The sequence below is a fragment of the Armigeres subalbatus genome, chromosome 3 (genome assembly GCF_024139115.2).
Source record: "Armigeres subalbatus isolate Guangzhou_Male chromosome 3, GZ_Asu_2, whole genome shotgun sequence".
In the NCBI taxonomy this organism is placed as follows: domain Eukaryota; kingdom Metazoa; phylum Arthropoda; class Insecta; order Diptera; family Culicidae; genus Armigeres; species Armigeres subalbatus.
Genome location: NC_085141.1, coordinates 85,431,498 through 85,452,619, shown reverse-complemented (window position 1 = coordinate 85,452,619; position 21,122 = coordinate 85,431,498). Strand labels below are relative to the sequence as shown.

Here is a 21,122-nt window from a genome sequence, read left to right as displayed (position 1 = left end):
TATCCAATTTGGTTGAAATCGGTGCAGGGGTTCCGAATTTACTCTAAATTACCCGTTTTCTGAACAATACCCTCCCTCCAGACCCCTCCCCTTTCCCAAAATCTCTCATATGATTGTTTCCTTATAGTGAATATGTGTACAAAATTTGGTTGAAATCGGTCCTGGGAGATGAAAGTTACACATAATTGTTCGTTTTCTAAACAAAACCCTCCCCTTTCCTAAATGACCCTCCCACCCCTTTGTTAACTTCCCCTGAGGATAGAGAACGTGTGTACCAAATTTGGGTGGATTCGGCCTAGTGGTTCAGAAGTAGTTAGCGAACATACATACATAGATTGGTTTTTATATATATAGATAGAAGAAGAAGAAGATAGATATAGATATGTAGACGAAGAATCAGAAGGAATAAATTTTGGCTGTTACGCCCTTTTCAAATGTTGGTCTAGAAATGGTCCTTTGTTAGAAAGGACAAGGTAAGAACCTGTCCTATAAATTGAAATTTTCCCGAAACCCGCTACCGGGTCTTATTTTTCGTTCCATATTCTTTGCTGAGTTGTGCTGGTTGTCAACATTGAGGCAGTGGTTGCTTTGACGTTCACGTCATCGTTTCATCGATTCCATCGAAAGGGAAAACTGTCAAATCTAGCGTATCATTCGAAAGGAGCCAAAGTTGAATCAGCCGAACTCATGGTGTGAATACAAGCAAGAATCGTTTGCAGAAATGCTATTTCTGAGGGGCCAGCATGTTCGAGTAGAAGTGTATACCATACCACATTCAAACTCGACACGAATATTTCAACGCCACCTGTGTGTGGGATTACAACTGACAGCATTTTGTTCATCGAGTGTGGCTTTCTGCAGTGAAAGTTTGGTTGGCACCTCACCTTCCGGACAACCCCATTGCTATTGAATCGATGAAGTATAAAAGCACGACGGACATGATTGATCTTCCCTTTTTTCCCGTCATCTACCCACCATCACTGTTGGACACCATTAGCCGAGCCTCAAACCGGTGAATTTACTGTACCCACTTGAAATTTGAATTTAATGTTGAAATATATTAATAGAGTGAAGTTAAGTTGAATTAAACTAAGTGAAATAAAGTGATTAAATAAAGTTAAGAGTTAAAAAAGCAATAAAACTACTTACCTGTAATTGTGTGCCGCCATTGCTGAGTACCTGAAAGAGAAGAAATCGTGCCCATTCGAGTCCCCGTTGTGGTGTGTGAACGGAACAAATTGAGCACAGAATCACGTTTCACCTACGAACCTACTTTTTAATCCACTGAGTTAACAATTACTAACAAAACACTGAAGACGTTTATAGAAGAAAAATGATTACGTAAGTTGACAAGACTTGGAAAAAGATTATATAGTAAGCGTTAATAGAAATATTTGTATAACAAAGTTTTGAAAGCCGCTTTATGATTTAGTTCAGCGGCGCAGCCAAAATTTTTGATAATACATGACCGTACGAGGCAGTATGGTTTACGTTTAAATTTGTTTCGAAATTCCGCGGAATTCCGTTAAATTTCGTTTAGTAGTAGTTTTTTCTAGCGAAACTTTTGAAATCTTACGAAGCGAAACGAAATCAAGGAATCAGATTTCGCCATGCTAAAATTCCGCGAAATTCCGCGGAATTTCGTTTCGAACCAGCTGAAACGAAATTTTTCGAAATACCGCATATGCTTATTGGTGTGACTGTTACTTCGTGCACTTGAAAGCGCAACAAGGGTTTATATGGGGATGACACCATTTGGCATAATTTTTGTCAAGCGAGGGCCAAGTCACCACCCGGGCAGAAAGCAATAAATAGTCACTTCGTTAAGCCTTAAGGTTCCCCAAACACATTGCCTGCAGCGACCCAACGATAAAATCGCGGCGAGTAAATGTCGCCGCACAATGGCGGAAACCCGGATAAAACCTCAAAAAAACTTCGTGCGTTTCACGAAGCTCGATTGTTTTTTAATTTCACACATATACACCCGATTCTTTTTTTTACACGGGGGATGCGTTCCGTGTAAAAAAAGTTTTCAGTTCAAAATTTGAAAATCCGTGTAAAAAAAGTTTTATGATTTCTCGACGAATCATGCAAAATAGAGCAACTTTGCAAAAATTTTGTATGGGATTTTTTTACACGGCCGTGTTAATTAATTTAATTTCTAGGGGCTTGTTGAAGTTAATGCTGTAAAGTATTCCCGAACAAATTTGTTTGGAAAAAAAAATTTGGCTAAGCTTTTTTTTGGGAAATATTCGGAACGATCTGGTATTATGTATTGAAACCTATTTTTTGTCTACTTTCTGGTGGTGACGATTTGCTCCTAGCTGCTTCAAAGCTGTACATTGACTGTTTCAATGTTGGAATGAGAACGATGTTAATGCTCCAGTTCAGACCTTAAGGCTTGCGCATCCAGAAGTACTCGAGTAGCATAATGTTGGATAACAATTCTAACCTCAAAATGAATTTAGCGTTTCAAAATTACACTTTGGTGAAAAATTCGAGCAACATTGTAGGTTTTGTCCGGCATTTGTATGGGGCTACGCGGGGTACGCGGCGATGAAATCGCTTAGGTCTGGGGTTGGGGGAGCCTTTGACCTTCCTACGTGCTAAAACACTCAAAACAACAGTCCAAAAATCCGTTATATTAAAGCCAATTAAAATGATATCAACGTGATTTTTTCAGGAAAATAATAAAGGGAATAGATACTCTCATTAAGGACCTCTTTTAAGTCCAATAAATCTTCTGCTGGGCCTCCAGAAGATCCAGAACCAACGGAACACCGGTGAAAATAGTAAATTTTCTGAATAAACGGCGAGGTGTTTCTTATAAAACTGGAGACGCGTGCTGCAGATATTCCGGAAGGTGGCAGCGTGGAAGACCAATGGACCGCCATTAAGAATGCCTTCATCACCACCAGCGAGAACAATCTGGTAGTTCGCACCCAGAGGAAACAATGGATCACCGATGAGACCTGGAGAAAGATAAAGAAGCGAAAAAAAGCCAAAGCCGCGATAGAGCGATCGAAAACCAGAGGAGCCAAAGTCTTGGCCCGTCAACGATACGCGGCTCTTGAGAAGAAAGTAAAATGTCGACGGGACAAACGAGCGTGGGCAGACTCTCTGGCCGACGAAGGAGAGAGAGCCGCCGCAACCGGGGACAGTTGCCTCCTCTACGATATCTCACGACGCTTAAGTGGGGCGAAGATGAATGCAACGATACCTGTGAAAGAGGCGAATGATCAGTTATTGACCGACCCAACTGACCAGCTGAAACGCTGGTTCGAGCACTTCGAACAACTTTTTCAAGTGCCAGCCAGGCCATCACCACCTCGGCATGATCTGCCTAGGATCCGACGTATAACACGCGTCAATACCGAAGCTCCATCACTACTAGAGATTCAAACAGCCATCCAAAGCATGAAATCGAATAAAACCCCAGGGTCGACCGCATATCAGCCGAGATGCTCAAAGCTGACCCCATGACATCCGCTCAACTACTGCATCGTTTATTTCGTAATATCTGGGACACCGCAACTTTCCCGGTCGACTGGATGCAAGGAATCTTAGTGAAGGTGCCCAAAAAGGGGACCTGACTGTATGCGATAACGGGCGAGGCATTATATTCCTGTGTACCATTCTCAAAGTTCTGTGCAAAATTATCCTAGCCCGGATTCAGGAGAAGATCGATGCGACTCTCCGGCGGCAGCAAGCCGGAGAGTGCCGGAAGATCCTGTGTGGACCATATTGTCACGCTCCGCATCATTCTGGAGCAGGTCAACGAATTCCAAGAGTCCCTTTACTTGGTATTCATTGACTACAAAAAAGCTTTCGACCGTCTCAATCACGAGAATATGTGGGGCGCCCTGAGACGCAAGGGAGTTCCTGAGAAAATCATCGCCCTCATCGAGGCACAGTACGAGGCCTTCTCGTGCAGAGTGCTGCACAATGGGGTCTTGTCCGACCCTATCCAGGTCGTAGCTGGTGTGAGGCAAGGATGTATTCTATCTCCGTTACTGTTCCTCATCGTAATCGATGAGATTCTGGTAGATGCGATTGACCATGAACCAAACCGTGGGCTGTTATGGCAGCCTATAACCATGGAGCACCTAAACGACTTCGAATTGGCTGATGATGTTGCACTCCTCGCTCAACGGCGCTCTGATATGCAGAGTAAGCTCAACGACCTTGCCGAGCGCTCCTCTTCGGCAGGTTTAGTCATCAACGTCAACAAAACCAAATCGTTGGATGTAAACACGGTGACTCCTTCCAGTTTCACAGTAGCCGGGCAACCAGTGAAGAATGTTGAAAGCTTCCAATATCTTGGTAGCCAAATGGCGTCAGATGGCGGTACCAAGATCGACATGTGCGCACGGATCAAGAAAGCAAGGGCTGCCTTTGCGAGTTTAAGAAATATCTGGAAAAACAGGCAGATAAGAGAACGCACCAAAATCCTAATTTTCAACTCTAACGTGAAATCTGTGCTGTTATACGCTAGCGAAACATGGTGTGTATCAGTGGAGAACACTCAACGGCTGCAGGTGTTCGTTATCAGATGCCTGCGGTATATAATTCGGGCCTGGTGGCCTCATAACTGGATCTCAAACAACGAGCTCCATCGTCGTTGTCACCAGAGGCTGATAGCAACAGAAATTCGGGATCGGAAGTGGGGCTGGGTCGGCCACATTCTACGTAGGGGCGGAAACAAAATCTGTAAACAAGCATTAGACTGGAACCCAGCGGGATAACTCAGCAGAGGCAGGCCCAAAGGCTCCGTGCAGCGAAGCCTCAATAAAGAAATAAAAGAAGTCGACCGAAATCTAACTTGGCAATAGGTTAAAGCGATAGCCGGGCAACGTTTAGGGTGGAGATCTTTCAAGTCGGCCCTTTGCACCACCGAAGGTGTACAGGATTCATAAGTAAAAGTAAGTAAGTTACAATTATCATCAAATCAGGAAGAAAGTACGGTCCCTTTATTAAAACGTTTTAGAAGCTTTCCGCATATCATACATAGGGGGAAAGACGGCTTTGGCAGGTTTTGTTCTATTATTGGCAGGGGGATTTTTGTCGACCAAATTTTATGAAATTTGGCCACAATAATCTTTGATATGCAAAGAATGTTTAGGCCAAATTTGAGCCTAGTCAGTCATAAAAAAAACCCCTGCCAATAATAGAACAAAACCTGCCAAAGCCGTCATTCCCCCTATGTAAATATAAAGAGATACAAAAACTGCAAAGTTGATTTAGAAATTAGAAAATTGAAAATTAAAATTAGACACGTATTGGCTATATCACACCATTACTAGAAATCAGTTTAATTTTCACATATTGAGACAAACGAGCAGCATACCTTACCAGCTGAGGCCATGACCCTCTAGTTACGCCTATGATTAACAGCTTGCTCCAAAGACGACGAAGTTCCTGACAGGCTGAAACAAAAATGGGACACATTTCATCGCCAACTTCTCCAGCTGTCCCAGTTCCGAATCCAACGCATAATGAAGATCAACTCCCCATTTTTTCGGATGCAAGTCTTGCGCGACAGGTTTTCGTTAGATTTTCAGATGTCTTTTCTGATTAATCCAGGGAAATAAAATTACTTCAAACATTTTTTTCAATAAAGAGAACTGTTAGTAATTTTTCTTTCGTATGATTGATGGTTGCTAAAATTTTATTTTACAAGTGATACCAAAGCCATTCACTACACCTCAAAGTCCAAGAAAGGCAAATAAAAACCATCAACAAAACACCAATCGGAAACCGGTGCCCAGTCAAACGATGGTGAGGATTAATTATGCTTTTTAATAGACATCCGTTGCCCCTCGGGGAAGGTTACTCTCGAATAATTTGCCCATTACGATACACCAGCGGAGCGGTTCATTTGCCACTTTGGTGAACGTAATTAGACCGCAATTATAATTACACGCTCGCTTTTTTGAGGCTTTGCTTTGTGCACGCATATTGCGGAGGTCCTGAGCACGGGCGGCGGAAATATTGCGCAACATAATTTGTAGGATTGTTGTTTTTATCATGTTGTGCAACGCAAACCGTATTGATGCAAAATGGAAACTCTTTGATCAGTTGTTTATGGAAATGTTGATGGGGTGGTTGCAGATTGCAAATGAGAATATATCACGTTGTATTAGGTTTTCGTAATAATTGCTACCTGACTTTATGATAAATGAGGGGATAGGCACAAACACATTCAAATGGATTATGCGCACATGTAAATCGAATATGACAACAGCAAGAAGTGATCTGAACTCTATATTTTAAAAGACCTGCTTAGCTCCATATCTAAGAGGAAGAACTGAGAGAATTTTTGGTGGAAGTTCAAAAGAATTGTCTTTAGAAGATCAACTGAATTTCATTTGTGAAATCAATAGAATAATCCGTTGAGATTCAGAAAAGTTTACCTTTGAATTTCAGAAGAATATCTCGCGAAGATTCAAAAGCGTTTCCCGTGAAAATTCAGTAAATTTTTGGTGCATTGTAAGAAGAATTTCTTTGAGAATTCATCAGAATTCCGATGGTAACTCATAAGAAATCCTTTTAAGCTTCATTGGAACCTAGAATTTAAAAGCAATATCGAGAAAAAATTAGTAGATCTCCTTAGGAATTATAAATGGAAGTTCAGGAGAATTTATTAGGTACTTGCGTATTTCAGAAAATTTTCTTGGAATAATCAGGGAAAAATCACGAGAAAATAAAAAAGATCCAAGAAAATTCAAAGACAATTCCAAGGAAATTAAACGTAAAAAATCCTATGGACGAATCAAGTCACCGCCGTCGACGACACGAACTTCTCTCGGTATGAGCGAAAAGCTGATCAAATTTATTAAATTCTACCAATTAAATCCAATCTTCAATTTAGGAAAGATACTCATTCGCATTCATCATTCAAACTCTACCCCGATTGGAATAAATTTCATGCCATCTTCAGTTTTTCATTCTAACAGTGACTGAGCTCCTTCCTCTTATAGAAAATGGATATGATACGCTAAGTAGGACTCCGGGAAAAAGCATCCACAGATCCAACGAAGACCGTACCAGAAGCCTCCCACTAACGATGGCTTATCGTCCCATGTACTTCCCTGCTGTAGGTAGGGTATCCATCGCAACGGAGAAAGCTAGTTTTCATATCTGGCTCGCAACATCTCCAAGAAAGAAGTGCCAACAAAGCGGAAATATCATTTCCTTCCTCAGCGGGTGGGCCGTCAGCAGCACCACGAGCACAACAGACGACGAGGACGACACCAGTCGACATTGGCTCCGCTTTTGAAAGGAAATTGGATCTAATTGATACGAGAGAAATGATCAAAGCTCTCTCCGCCCCGTCCCGGGCACGCCGACGGAAGCCAATCGGGATTTCTGGCGCAAAAGTCTCGGTGGTGGCCGTAATCTTCCTGACATTGGCAACGATGGGTGTGTCACTTTCCGCACAAGGGCAATGCTGACGATAAATGGCACAGAAGCTTCTTAACAAATTGATCGAATGTGGGTATGTATGTTTTTTTTGTGAATGCGGTTTGAGATCAGAGAGAAACCTAATTTGTGCTCAATGCAGAGACGAACGTACGACGGCTTTGCGAAAATTAGGCGTGGAGGAAATCCATCACAGTTAATTCTACTGATGAAAAGAGCATTCATTTTCATGGATGGATTTCGGCCAATGGACACGGTCAACACACATGTTATAGACAGGTTTGTGTTACTGAGTACACACAAATTAGGTCATATTGGAGTTTGATCTGTTGTAACGAATATTTTTTACTATTATTTACTATCATTTGAGGTGTAACACGAATTACTAGTTGTACATATGTTGTATAATTTATTGAGAAGAAAGAACATTCCTCGCGCTTAGAATAATACTGGCGTATGGTAAATCCGGGTCTAATGACAACCAAATCCAATCCATAACCAAGTCCAATCCAATTCCAATCCAAATCCAATCCAAATTCAATCCAAATCCAATCCAAATCCAATCCATGTCCAATCCAAATTCAATTCAGATCCAAATCCAATCCATTCCAAATTAGGGACGTTCCAATACTTCTGATATATCGGAATATCGATATTTTTGTTCCGATATCCGATATTTTTGTATCGATATTTTGCATCCAATATATCGGTCATATCGATATTTTTGCTTTCGATATCGATATATTGAAACAGAAAAAAGTAACACAATAATATCAATTGCATTGTATTTTGTGAAATAAAATACTTCAAAATTGATCTGAAATGCCTTATTTTCAATGCTTTAGAGGTGTTGAGTGTGCGCTGGCCATGACAAATAGTTTTGGCAACTCGGCACTTGTATCGTTGTGCAACATCTATCATGTCGCTGGTCATTGAATCCTTATGTTAATTCAATTATATATTTGACGTGTTTCCATGATGAATTATATAACTTAACTATAGAAATTAGGAAGCGATTTCAGTGGAATTTCAGCAAATTTCTTGAAGCTTCAGTTGATTATTTCGAGCGAACGGGAAATAGTGCCGAAAACGCGGCGGCCGTTACCGGAACTAGGACTAGGACAAACGCCACCGCCAATGATTGTTGGATTAGCACACTCTAGAAGAAGACTGGATTCAGATCATAATAGAAAAACCCTGATTAATCCATCTAGTGGTAATGGTGCCTTTCTCGTGCATTATAAAAAAATAGTATTTTGGCCATTACTTTTGAGCCCAAAGTCCTATCTGACCAATTTTCAATAGGAAACAATCACGGTGCCCCGGTGGACCGTTATTATAAAAAAAAATGTCCATCAAAACCAAGTACAGGGCTCGATTCCTGTGGTAATTCTACACCTCTGGACCAATTTTTAAAAAAATCCCTAGGGGAAATCTCGAGAAATCTTGATTTGAAGTTTTTAGTTAAGAAATTTCAAAAGAATCCATATAAGAATCCAAAAATATCACCAAATTCAATTCTTCTTGAACCTGCCAGTCGGAAGTAACCACCAGCTTTGCAGGGTTGCTGTCCGGCATTCTTGAAATATGCCCTGCCCATCGTACCCTTCCAGCTTCAGATACCTTCTGGGAACTGGGTTCGCCGTAGAGCTGGGCGAGCTTTTGTTTCAACCTTCGCCGCCACATACCATTCTCTTGCACAACACCAAAGATGGCCTTAAGCACGCGTTGCCGTTATTAGAACTATAAATATTTACAACTGACTTATCTTACCAAACTAACTTAAGTATGTTTTTGTATGGCTAACTTGCTCGAGTTTAGTAAAAGTGTTGCTTCCAATGTTTAATAGAATGAAAGGTTGAAATTAATTTAAATTTAGTTTTTATGTTCATAATGGAGAGAAGTAAAACCAGAGTTCGTGTAGGATAATAGTACTGTTATACTCGATCACAGCACTTATTAACCGATCTTTGCTGCCAAATCTCGTCAAAGTTCTAATCAACGGACTAGAAAAAGCATGCTTGATATGTAAGCCAAAACCTATTCCGGTACCTCTACAGAACTCAGAAACATGATAATTCAAGATATGGTACTTTGACGTGAATGGAAGCTGCGACTGTTTTCCAGCTGCTAGCAAAGCCATAAATTGATTCTTCAAAACCATGTTCGAGTTTAAAAGAGCTGTACCCTGCGTACACTTTTTTGAAATCATTCAGAACCTGCTGATTGAAATATTAATTAGAAAATTGTTAATGTTTAAGCAGAGTAAAGCCGTAATCCGGAACATCGGGATTCTAGTGAACTCTGTGCGATTTGTTGATGCCTCATCTGTACTTGGTTCAGACATAAATTTCCTCAACATGGCGCTTCTCGAACAACTTTAAATTCGTATTGACAATTCCGAACTAGATGTGTAGTGACGGAGATAAGCAAAGGTTCATTTTGTTTCTTTATTAAAGTGTTTTTAAAAGTAGCTTTTCCTTACCGCCATCTTTGGAGTCATTACCAGTCCGATGATCCTTCTTCTTCTTCTTCTTCTTCTTCTTATTGGCATTACATCCCTAAACTGGGACAGAGCCGCCTCGCAGCTAAGTGTTCATTAAACACTTCCACAGTTATTAACTGCGAGGTTTCTTAGCCAAGTTACCATTTTGCATTCGTATATCATGAGGCTAACACGATGATACCTAATTCCCAGGGAAGTCGAGACAATTTCCAATCCGAAAATTGCCTAGACCTGCACCGGGAATCGAACCCAGCCACCCTCAGCATGGTCTTGCTTTGTAGCCACGCGGCTTACCGCACGGCTAAGGAGGGCACGGCTAAGGAGGGTCCGATGATCCTATTGCGGGGAAATCTCAGAATATGATAGCATCTGACGAAGATCTAACCTGTTATATAATGCTAAACAACTACACTACTTTAAACAAATATTTAAGCTGTTGGTTTTTTTAATCATTTTTTTCCATACTCCAATATTTACTTCTGATGCTCGAATACATTTGTGAATACAATAAAAAAATACAAAATTTAATCTGAATGACATTCAACATAGAATCTGCAGCCTGCACGTGAATTCATGAATGGTTCTGAACGAGAGGTAGCATTCTTGAAGATAGACGGGTTCAAGCCATACAAAAAACATACCTAAGTCAGTTTGGTGAGCTTAATCAGTTGTAAAAATTTATAATTGTAATAAAGGCAACAAATGCAAACTGATTGAAAACAACTTGGACCACTTTTTGGATGGCTTTGAAGGTATTTTGGGGATATTATTGAATTAAAATATAGATTATTTTGAAATTTCTTAATTAAAAACTTCAAATCAAGATTTCTCGAGATTCCTTCTAGGGATTTTTTTAAAAATTGGTCCAGAGGTGCAGAATTAGCACAGGAATCGAGCCCTGTACTTGGTTTTGATGGACATTTTTATTTTATAATAACGGTCTACCGTGGGGGGCACCGTGGAGAGTATTCTACGTCGAATGCAACTTCCTGAGTGTAAATCGGTAAATGAGTGATATTTTTTTACGCAATTATTCTACGAAAAATAGTATTTTGGCCATAATTTTCGAGCCCATAGTCCGATCTGGCCAATTTTCAATATTAAACAATGGGACAGGATTGTGCAAGCAAATAGGTTTAGGATAAGTACATAAAAAATTAGTGACACTTTTGCTTCGTTTTTTTTGGATGGGTGCACACAGACACACACAGACATACGTCATCTCAATTCGTCGAACTGAGTCGATCGGTATATAACACTATGGGTCTCCGGGCCTTCTATAAAAAGTTTTGTTTTTGGAGCGATCATAATAAGCTCTATCTGGAATAAGAGTGAAAGTCACAAGAGAGAATTCTCTTCGTCGACTTCCCATCTTTTTAATAAAAGTGACAAGCAGCGGATTTCTATTGCGGTTTATCACCTCAGAACGAAAGAAAACAATGCAAACTTGCATTCTGAGGAGATAAATTGCAAATTAATCCTCTGCTAGTCACTTTTTTCATAAGAGGGAAAATCGATGAAGAAAATTCTCTCCTGCGACATTTTCCCTTTTACCAGATAGAGCTTAATATAGCCTTTACGTATACTTAGTATACGAGAAAGGGCAAAAAGTCATGACTAATAATTATTGTAAAGAGGTAATACGATAGTAATTGAATAACTACACCCGGTTATTTTTTTACAAGTGTGGGTTTTAGTTGATTACGACCTTTAGCGTTGATGAAACTATGAGTCAACCCCATGAAAAAATTCACAAAAAATCCAAGAAAATTCAGGAAGTATTTAAAAAGGTGTGAAAAATCAGGTTAACCGGGAAATAAAAGAATACCAACCGTGAAAAAAAAAATTGAGTGTACAACAAATATATTCTTAACATTTTCATTTTTGAAATATCATATGATTTTCCGATATATCGATATTTTTATTCCAATATATCGATGTTATCGATACTTTGATTCGATTATCGCATCGAATCAAATATCGATATTTTGAAGTATCGGAACGTACCTATTCCAAATCCGTACCTTCTCGATCCAACTTTTAGTTTTACGTATAGTACGCCATCAATCTGAACTTCAGCATATTAATGTTAATCTTACGAGCTTTGCAAACGACATTAATTTAAAACGCGCAAAATCTGGGATATTATACCCAAATGAGAGACGTTTTTTACAAGTACTGCTAGTTAATAACTCCATTTTTTTAATTTTTACTCCTAGCTTTATTTGGTATATACTCTGTGTTACCTAACCGCAACTGTGCCAAGATCTACTGTGGTATTCTGCATCCAGAATCCACACAGAACCTTTTTTTAGATATTTCCATTAGGGACACGGCAGGTATTTTCGTCTGTTCGTCATAGTCTCGAAAACCAATAAAAGAGACGCTTTTTTGTAAAACTCATGCGTACCAAATCGTAAGCTCAGGAGAAACGTTCTGCTATAGTGGAGTTCTAGCAAATGTACGTTGCTTTCGTTGGTTTAGCCCCTACGACGATGGACGGAAATACCTGCCGTATCCCTATTCATTGTTGTTGTCGTTTCTGATTCATCTCACCGTGAGCCCATTGTGTTCATTTGACCGTGTCGTGACTCTAATGATCGTTGCATTGTTCGGTTGCCATTTATTCGGGAAACGAGAAGAACAATTTGTCAGTCGTCATCGTGCAATCGTAACGGTAAAGGGGCTCACCAGTACGCCACCGCATAGGCTGCGCATCCGGCGACTGACGGAGGGTTTGGTGGAGGGGACTCCAAACTAATCTTATTGGTCTTCCATACGCATTTTATACAGGGTGTCTGCAAATCATCCGTACAACAAGACAAATTTTTAAATATTTTTTGGAATAAATTAAAGAACAAGCATAACAAACATAAACCACGCTGAATTTGTTCACATTAAAATGACCCCTGTATACTGAGTTGTACGCCTTCGATCGTGTTGGCAAAAAATCACGATGGCCGCACGTTTCGATACAGACACTTTTCACACATTTTTGAAGATTGTGACATGATTTCAAATGTCTCGATAATATGTTCGGTGTTTTGATGGCTGTTGATTTCAAGATAGACCATACCGAATGATAAATTCAATCCAAATCGGGTGAGTAGGAAGGTAATTCCTTTTTGTTCGGAAAACCGGAAAAAAAGCATTCACAAAGAATTATTTTTTTATACATGAAATGACGCTCAGTGTTCTCAGAATATACATCTGTTACAGCCTGCTGAGTTGTTATGCCCATATAGCTACCGATTCAGTCCATTATTGTCTGTTTTTGCTTTGTAGAAGCAAACTATCAAAATCTGTACGGATAATTTGCAGACACCCTGTAGTAACACACCCTCACTAACTGCAATACATTTTTCGGCCCCCTTTCGAACACGCCTTATAGTTTTCCAAACCATTTTCCACCGGTCTTCCAGACGCGCATTGTGGTATTGCAAATCACAAATCGATTTCTTACGGTTCCAGATGAGCCTTGTGGTATTTCAAATCACAAACCATTTTTCCAGCGGCCTTTCAGACGCGCCACCACAAACTCTTCTCCAACGGTCTTCGAGACGAGTTTTGTGCTTTCGCAAACCACAAACCTTTCCAACGGTCTTCCAGACGTGCCTTGTGATTTTGCAAACTGAAATATATCACTCTTCACAATTCAACATGAAATCAGCGACAGGATCTAAAAAATGAACTGGCATGATCGCCAAAATGTGTGGCCCTAAATGGCTGGAACGGAATTATGACAGCGACTCTCCGTGGATGCGTGTACACGTCATGGCTTGCTGCTCACCGATTGACACGTTGAAGGCATTTTACTCAAACCTCTCAATTCTGTTAATTGCACATTATTCAGCAACTTAGCCGTAAAAAAAAGTTTTTTTTTGTTTTTAATAGCTTGGCTGCGCATATGCCCACAGTTCATGTATCCGAATTGGACAAATTGATACTAAATTTGCGAAAAATGAACCACGTGTCCTCGAGGGACGAACTTTCAACCTCCCACTCTCTAGATAGCTGTGATAACATTGACGAATACATAGACCGAAATGTCCGGTACAAAGCCATCAAAAAATCGGGCACCATGTCTTCTTCTTCATTTTGAAGAAAATACCCCTCGTGGGTGACGAATTACATTATACATAAATATTTTATGAGCGCTGACTTACCCCTCTTGACGTTTTGACAGTTTGTCTGTTTGTTTTTCTCCCTCACCTTGCGACGTCGTCGGTTTTGCATCGTGCGTAAATATTAATCCAAGACAACATTTTCACAACGACTTATCTGCTTGTAAACAAAGATTCAAACGACGATTTGACGAATCTGTTTGCTCTCCCACGCAAACCAGCACCATCAATAGGTAGATGAAGGTTTCCGCTACCTGTTGATGGTGCTGGCTTGCGTGGAGAGCTATCCGATTCTTCAAATCGTCGTTTGAATCTTTGTTTACAAAAGCAGATAAGTCGTTTTGAAAATTTTGTCTTGAATCCGTATCGAAAACATGACATGAGCGTGAGTTCGACCGTTTTGGTGCCATCAAAAAGATCGAATATAACAAAGGGGACACCCAGGCCTACATTCTGTACGATTCTATTGATGCTGCTACGGCTGCTGTGAAGGAAATGCGTGGATTCCTGTTAGGGGCACCGGATCGTCGTATTCGTATCGATTTTGCTGATAACGGAACAACACCATCGTTCTCGAAGAGCAGTGGAGGTTTTGAGGAAGGCGGTGAGTATCGTCGCGGCCCCGACTACGAATATCCGGAAGGCGGTGCATCATACGAGGAAAATTCATCGTACGGTTCCGCGGACGTGGTGGTTTCCGTGGCGGTTTTCATCGTGATGGCCCACCGCACCACGGGGACAATGATGAATGGCGTCGATCAGGAGCCGATGGCGAATATGATTCACGCCGTCGTTCTGGATCACGTGAACCAGGAATCGATAGATCTCGTTCCCGTTCACCGAAGCGACGCAGTCCGGCTGATTCTGATTCGTCTTCTTGTAGGAATGGCATGTTATCGAATGCAAGAATTACCAGAAGTGGCACGGAAATCTACCACAGTCTGGCAACGGGCGCTGATTTTGAAGAGTTCACTATTCCCCGCCAAGTTGCACCTAACGGACGGAGACAACGAAATAGTGGACAGCCTGATGAAGGACGAGGAAGGTAAACACCACCTTCGTATTACTCAGCGACTACGCCTCGATCAACCCAAGTTGGAAGATGTGCAGAAGCGCATATCGACGTCATCGGTAGCATCGTCGGATGATGCCAGCGTTCAGACGCGTCCACTGCGTAATCTCGTGTCCTACCTGGAGCAGAAAGAAGCGGCCGGCGTTATATCGCTTACTCAATAAAGAAACGGAAGCAACCGGTGTGCTCTACTCATTCCCGCCATGCGATTTTTCGACAGAATTGTTGAAACGAACATGTCACAACCTCACCGAGGAGGGACTGAAGGAAGACCATCTGGCAACCAACAAACAATGAAGCAACCAGCCAACTATCAAGGAACCAACTAATCAACAGTTCTACCAACTAACAAATCAAGCAACAACCAACAAATCAATCAACTAATCAACCAATCAATAAACCAAAAAAACAACTCTAATCAACCAATCAGCCGACCAACCATTCAATCAAACGGTAATGCAACCCATCAACCAAATAACCAACCAATTAAGTTACCAAACAACTAATCCAGCTATCAGCCATTCAAGCAAGCTACCAATCAATCAAGCAACCAAGCAACCATTGTAGCAACCAACAAAACAACATATCAACTAACCAGCCGACCAGCCAATCAACAGGTAAAGCAACCAATCAACCAACCAAATTACCAACCAATCAATCAATCAACCAACAATGAAGCAACCAACCAATCAATCATTCTACCAACTAACAAATCAAGCAGCAACCAACCAACCCTGTCCAGCAGCGCTACGACGTCGAAGTTGCGGGGATGTAATTCATCGTAGATTATCCTGTCGCAACCTACGAAGCCTAGCAACTTGCAGTTCCATGTTCCAAGCTTCCAATCGTGATCCTTTATTCGTCGCCTAGGTCGTTGCCGATTGTATCGAGTCGTATTATCTTCTATGTCGTTCGTAATGGTTGTTTTTAAAGGCGGCTTATTGGGCCTGTGCAAACCTCCTGTCTCGTCGGAGGGCCGTCATGTCAGGGCTGTTTAGCGTCCCGCCTAACCCCAGGACTTGGGCTTGTGCGCTTTGAGCGGCACACGGTCGCTTTCGCGGAACCTACTTGCGGATACATGCAGCTTTTATAGAGGTTAAACAAGGCATACTGTCGAACCCCATCACATCCTAGGCAGGCGCCACAACTCGCAGATGGCCTGGGGAGGTATCGTCAAGCCCTTGGACATAGTAACTGCTGCCCCCGACCAACCAACCCATCAATCAAATAACTAACCAATCAATCAACTAACCAATCAAGCAATCTAGCAATCAACTTATTAACCAATCAACCAAGCAACCAACAAAACAACTAATCAACTAACAAACAAGCAACCAACCAATCTACCAGTCAACCAACCAACCAACAATGAAGTAACCAACCAATAATCAAGCAACCAACCAATCAACCATACTACCAACTAACAAATCAAGCAGCAACCAACCAATCAAGTAAGCTACCAATCAACCAAGCAATCAAGCAACCAATCAACCAACCAACTAATCAACCACCAAGCAACCAACAAGACAACATGTCAACTATCCAGCCGACCAACCAATCAATCAACTAGCCAAACAACCAATCAACCAAATTACCAACCAATCAACCATTCTACCAACTAACAAATCAAGCATCAATCAATTAAATAACCAACCTTTAAAGCAAACTACCAATCAATCAAGCAATCATTCAACCAACCAACTAATCAATCAATCAAGCAACCAACAAAACAACATATGAACTAACGAGCCGACCAACCAATCAATCAACCAGTCAAGGAACCAATCAACCAAATTACCAACCAATCAAGGAATCAATAAAAAGCAACCAACCAATCAACCATTCTTCCAACTAACAAATCAAGCAGCAACCAACTAACCAAATAACCAACGAATCAATCAACTAACTAATCAAATAACCAATCATTCCATCAAGCTACCAATCAACTTATTAACCAATCAACCAAGCAACCAACAAAACAACTAATCAACTAACCAGCCGACTAACCAATCAAGCAACCAACCAATCAACCAGTCAAGCAACCAACCAACAATTCAAGCAAGCTACCAATCAACCAAGCAATCAAACAACCAACCAGCTAATCAACCAATCAAGCAACCAACCAATCACCAATCAAACAACCAATCAACTAAATAACCAACCAATCATTATTATTATTATTTATTATTCATTTAAAGTTGATTTTAATAATATTAATGTCGTAAGCGGAATTGGAGAATAAAGTGAGGCTACAGCGATAAGACAATATCAGGAATCAGGATACCATTGGGAATGGGAAACATGCTTTTGAGATTTATAAAACGAATATTTCTGTTTACCAAATTTTATTCTTCAAATATTATTTTATTCAGGGTCATTTTTATACCACGTGAACTGATTAGGGAGTACGGGGGTGTGGCTATTGTTGACAGATTGTGAAAAAAATGTGTCATTTTGAAGGTATTTGAAACTATTAATAACCCATAGTACACGCATATGTAGTCAATATAGGGATAGTCCCTTATGCGCCAATAACACTTTTTGTAAGGAATATTCTATTTATTGAATGAACTATTACGTTCAAATTGACCCCCTTCCTCCTGTTTTAGCGTTCCGTATTTTGTAAAACCCGATACCCTTGTACAGCAGCTTTGAGCTTCTGCAAACCCCGTCCATACAAGTGTGGTATTGCCGATAGTAATTACTACTTAAGTAAATACTCTACATCGTAGCCGCGACGTTTTCAGGCACACCTGCATCTTCACGAGTGCTGAAAGAACGCTGCGTGGATGTCGATTACTAAACGTCCTGCTTTTCCTTCATTTCCAATGAAAATCAGCATTCAAGCTTTTTTCAAGCTTCAGGAAACAGGATTGAAGAAGCGGAACAGGAAATTGCCTTCGAGATCCCAAATGAATTCCTTTCTGGATCTCAAAAGGATTCCTTCTGGATCCGAAAAGGATTCGCTTCAAGATCCCAAAAGGATTCCTTCGGGTTCACAAAAGGATTCCTTCAGGGTCACAAAGAGTTTCCATTCGGGATCTCAAAATGATTCTCTTCGAAAGGATTCTGTTCGGGATTCCGAAGGAAATTGAAAACGAATCCTTCGTGTACGCAAAGGAATTCTATCAAAAGAAATTCCTTGGGCAACTTTCAGTATATTTTTATCTACGTATTGAAAACAATACTTACGCTAATTATTTTGGCGGCTTCCTAATAATGTTGGATATAGATAATACCTGATGTCTGTTCGGTGGCGGTGCCGCAGCCTAAGATACTATCGCTGAGGAAGTAATTCTAATTTTTCGAATGATGAGACACGCCTAGTCAGCTTCAGTTTATAAAACTTTTTCAAGGACAATCCAATGGATCAACGAGCTATCTAATCCGCGTAAAACCGCTTTGCGGGATCTGGAGCAAGAAGGGTGAATCGGTTCCGGACTTGGCGTCGATGTTGTTGCACAGTTTCGAGCAACCGCGGCTCTGCTGCAGGAGATCATCAACATCTATCCATTGATCAATCCGACTACGCTAACTGCACACCAATCGAACCGAGTTTGCAACGCCTTAGCTCTGCTGCAGTGTGTTGCGTCCCATCCGGAAACTCGGTGCGTTTTCCTGGAGGCCCACATTCCATTGTTCCTGTATCCGTTCCTGCATACGACGGCCGTTCGAGTATCTAAGACTGACTTCGCTGGGAGTGATCGAAGTGTGGGTGAAAACCGATGAGCAGGACGACGACTGTTGACGACGTCCCGTTCTCAAGGACAATCCGAAATTTTCCAACGTCGAACTGCGGCCTCAGCAGTCGGGAATGAACGCCGTCCTTGACTTGGCAGCGGAAACCACAAGTAGCCTCAAGGAACATCATCTGCGTATAGTTTTATAGTTTAATACTTATAGGGTGAAATCAGGAGTGATTCAGTTTGATTCTAAATTTTCGACCACTATTCTAGTTTGCATCTGGAGCAAAATAGAACAAACTCGCTGGTTTCCCCAGCAGTGTTCTATTCATGTTTTTCAAATTTTCAATTAATTGAAATCATTATGTTACTGCCAAGAAAGGCGCCGGAATTGCAAAGTGGATTGATCCGTAGATAAAATGACGCATCCATACACCAAAACAATTGAAAAATATTTGAATCTCGTGATTCAATCGTGGTTCAAATCTGCAGAAAATAGACCAATGCAAGATCTTGATCTAACCTCACTTATTTGACAGTTCACAGAGCTTGTTTACAAGGTGTTAGAAGAAAAATCGATGAGGAGAAAATTAAAATTCATATTTTTAGTTTAAAATTGCTGCGATCCGAATATTTCAATGATATTCTTTGCATTCAGCATGAAATCAATCGCAAAGGACATCTACATGCGAATAAAATGACGAAACAATTTTATCGGAAGCATCGCCAGAGGCTAAGTCCCGGTGAAAAAGCTCTGTGAACTGTCAACCTACGTCATCATGCACTGGTCTATAGAACGGAGCGTTATACCAGTTTTATTTTTTTGACAGTTGACTGGTATAAAAACTGAATCTAGAACAGCTGCTGGGAAATTCAATGTTTCAGATTCATATTCAAACTGACAGCCCCGAACGATTTGAATCACTGCTGATTTTACTCTAAGAATGCACATCTTAAAATACGAAATTACTTATACGCTTTTCGCAGATTTATGTTCTTCAGATGTGCTCGATGTGCTTGAGCTCTGCTTGCTGCTGTCACTGTACCAGCTTATTTTTTTTCACCCAACATTAGGTTCAAATTACCCAACGTTAAGTTTTCGTCTGCTTTAAAAATTCTTAGGTAAAGACATCAGTAATAATTTGTAACAGATTTTCTACCTATTATTAAGTACTTTCATATAAACCCAAAAATGGGTAAATTTAACGTAATGGATTCTTCATGTTTATACCCAATGGAAGCTTATTACTTGTTTACCTAATATTAAGTTTTTTTTACGTACGCGTTGGGTACTTTTTTCTAACCGTGTTGATTTTTTAATAAGAAAAAGGAGGTAAACAAAAATGGAAATGACAACTGTTGTCAAACTGACGTGATTTGAATTGAGGGGCTTCGAGTGATTGTAATAATTGTAATCCGTCACTCCCCAGGGGTATATAGTGGTGCCCGAAAAAATGGCCACCACTCCGTCTATGTATTCGTCAATGGTGATAACCTCTACACTAAAGGTCACGTTTGCGGAAAAGCCATCAGAATCCGAGCACTAACCTCGACCGCGTTTAGCTCTTTTTTCGTAAATTGAATATCTTCCGGATACCTAATTTCCCCAATGTCACATGTGCTTTACTGTTGCATATCTACAAATAAGCGATTCTGTATTAAATTCTGTAGGAACTGAATAAGCATCATAGTTCTTCATCGTAAATGGTGCCATTGTCATCCTACTTTTTTTCTTAATTAGGCCGATACAAATATTAAATTTATTTTATGTCCGACGGCTCTTGGAAGGTACGAGGGGGGGGGGATAAAAAAATAACAAGGAAACGAAAAAAAAAGTCCAAAATGCAATTATTCCGTGCAAAATTTGAAATATTAATGAAAAATGATAGCAAAGAACTGTAGTATTCAGAGTAGGGAAGGAGAAAGATGTAGTATTCAGAGTAAGCGGATAGTACATTAAACATAAGCAATCAAATATACCAATCGTGAAATCACATATTTCGCGTGCCCCAATTTACCGTACAATGTGGCAAGTTTTACATTAGACTTGATTCGAACTCTCAATTTTGCATATGCACTAATATTGACCTCTATCGTGAAAGAAACTGTGCATGATTGAGTATTTGAGAGTATGGAGAGCAACATATTGAATTTTCTGACGAACTTTGCTTCATTTAAGCGTGTGCCAAGGAATCGGTAGCTTGTGAAGGGCTGAGAGAGGTTGCGCGGCGGGGTATGGCAATGCTAGCGCATTGCAGCCACCGCAGTGTGAGATGGTGTTGGTAGCGCCATCGGGTTGAGTAGCCACGACGAAG

General features: G+C 40.7%; 1 protein-coding gene across 1 annotated transcript; it reads left to right on the top strand.

The window, feature by feature from the left end:
- The first annotated feature begins 14,380 nt into the window (after nt 1-14,380).
- On the top strand, nt 14,381-15,545 carry LOC134220759 (RNA-binding protein spenito-like). Its single transcript, XM_062699865.1, has 2 exons — nt 14,381-14,656; nt 14,936-15,545. Exons 1-2 carry the CDS (start codon nt 14,548-14,550, stop codon nt 15,286-15,288), a joined length of 462 nt encoding a protein of 153 aa, XP_062555849.1. The 5' UTR covers nt 14,381-14,547; the 3' UTR covers nt 15,289-15,545.
- Nucleotides 15,546-21,122: the final 5,577 nt, after the last annotated feature.

What these genes read in the sequence shown, in the direction of transcription:
- LOC134220759 (XM_062699865.1), top strand. Translation starts at nt 14,548, where the DNA reads ATGCGTGGATTCCTGTTAGGGGCACCGGATCGTCGTATTCGTATCGAT. An exon ending in TGGAGGTTTTGAGGAAGGCG is followed by an intron (nt 14,657 to 14,935) that starts GTGAGTATCGTC and finishes GTCTTCTTGTAG; the next exon opens with GAATGGCATGTTATCGAATG.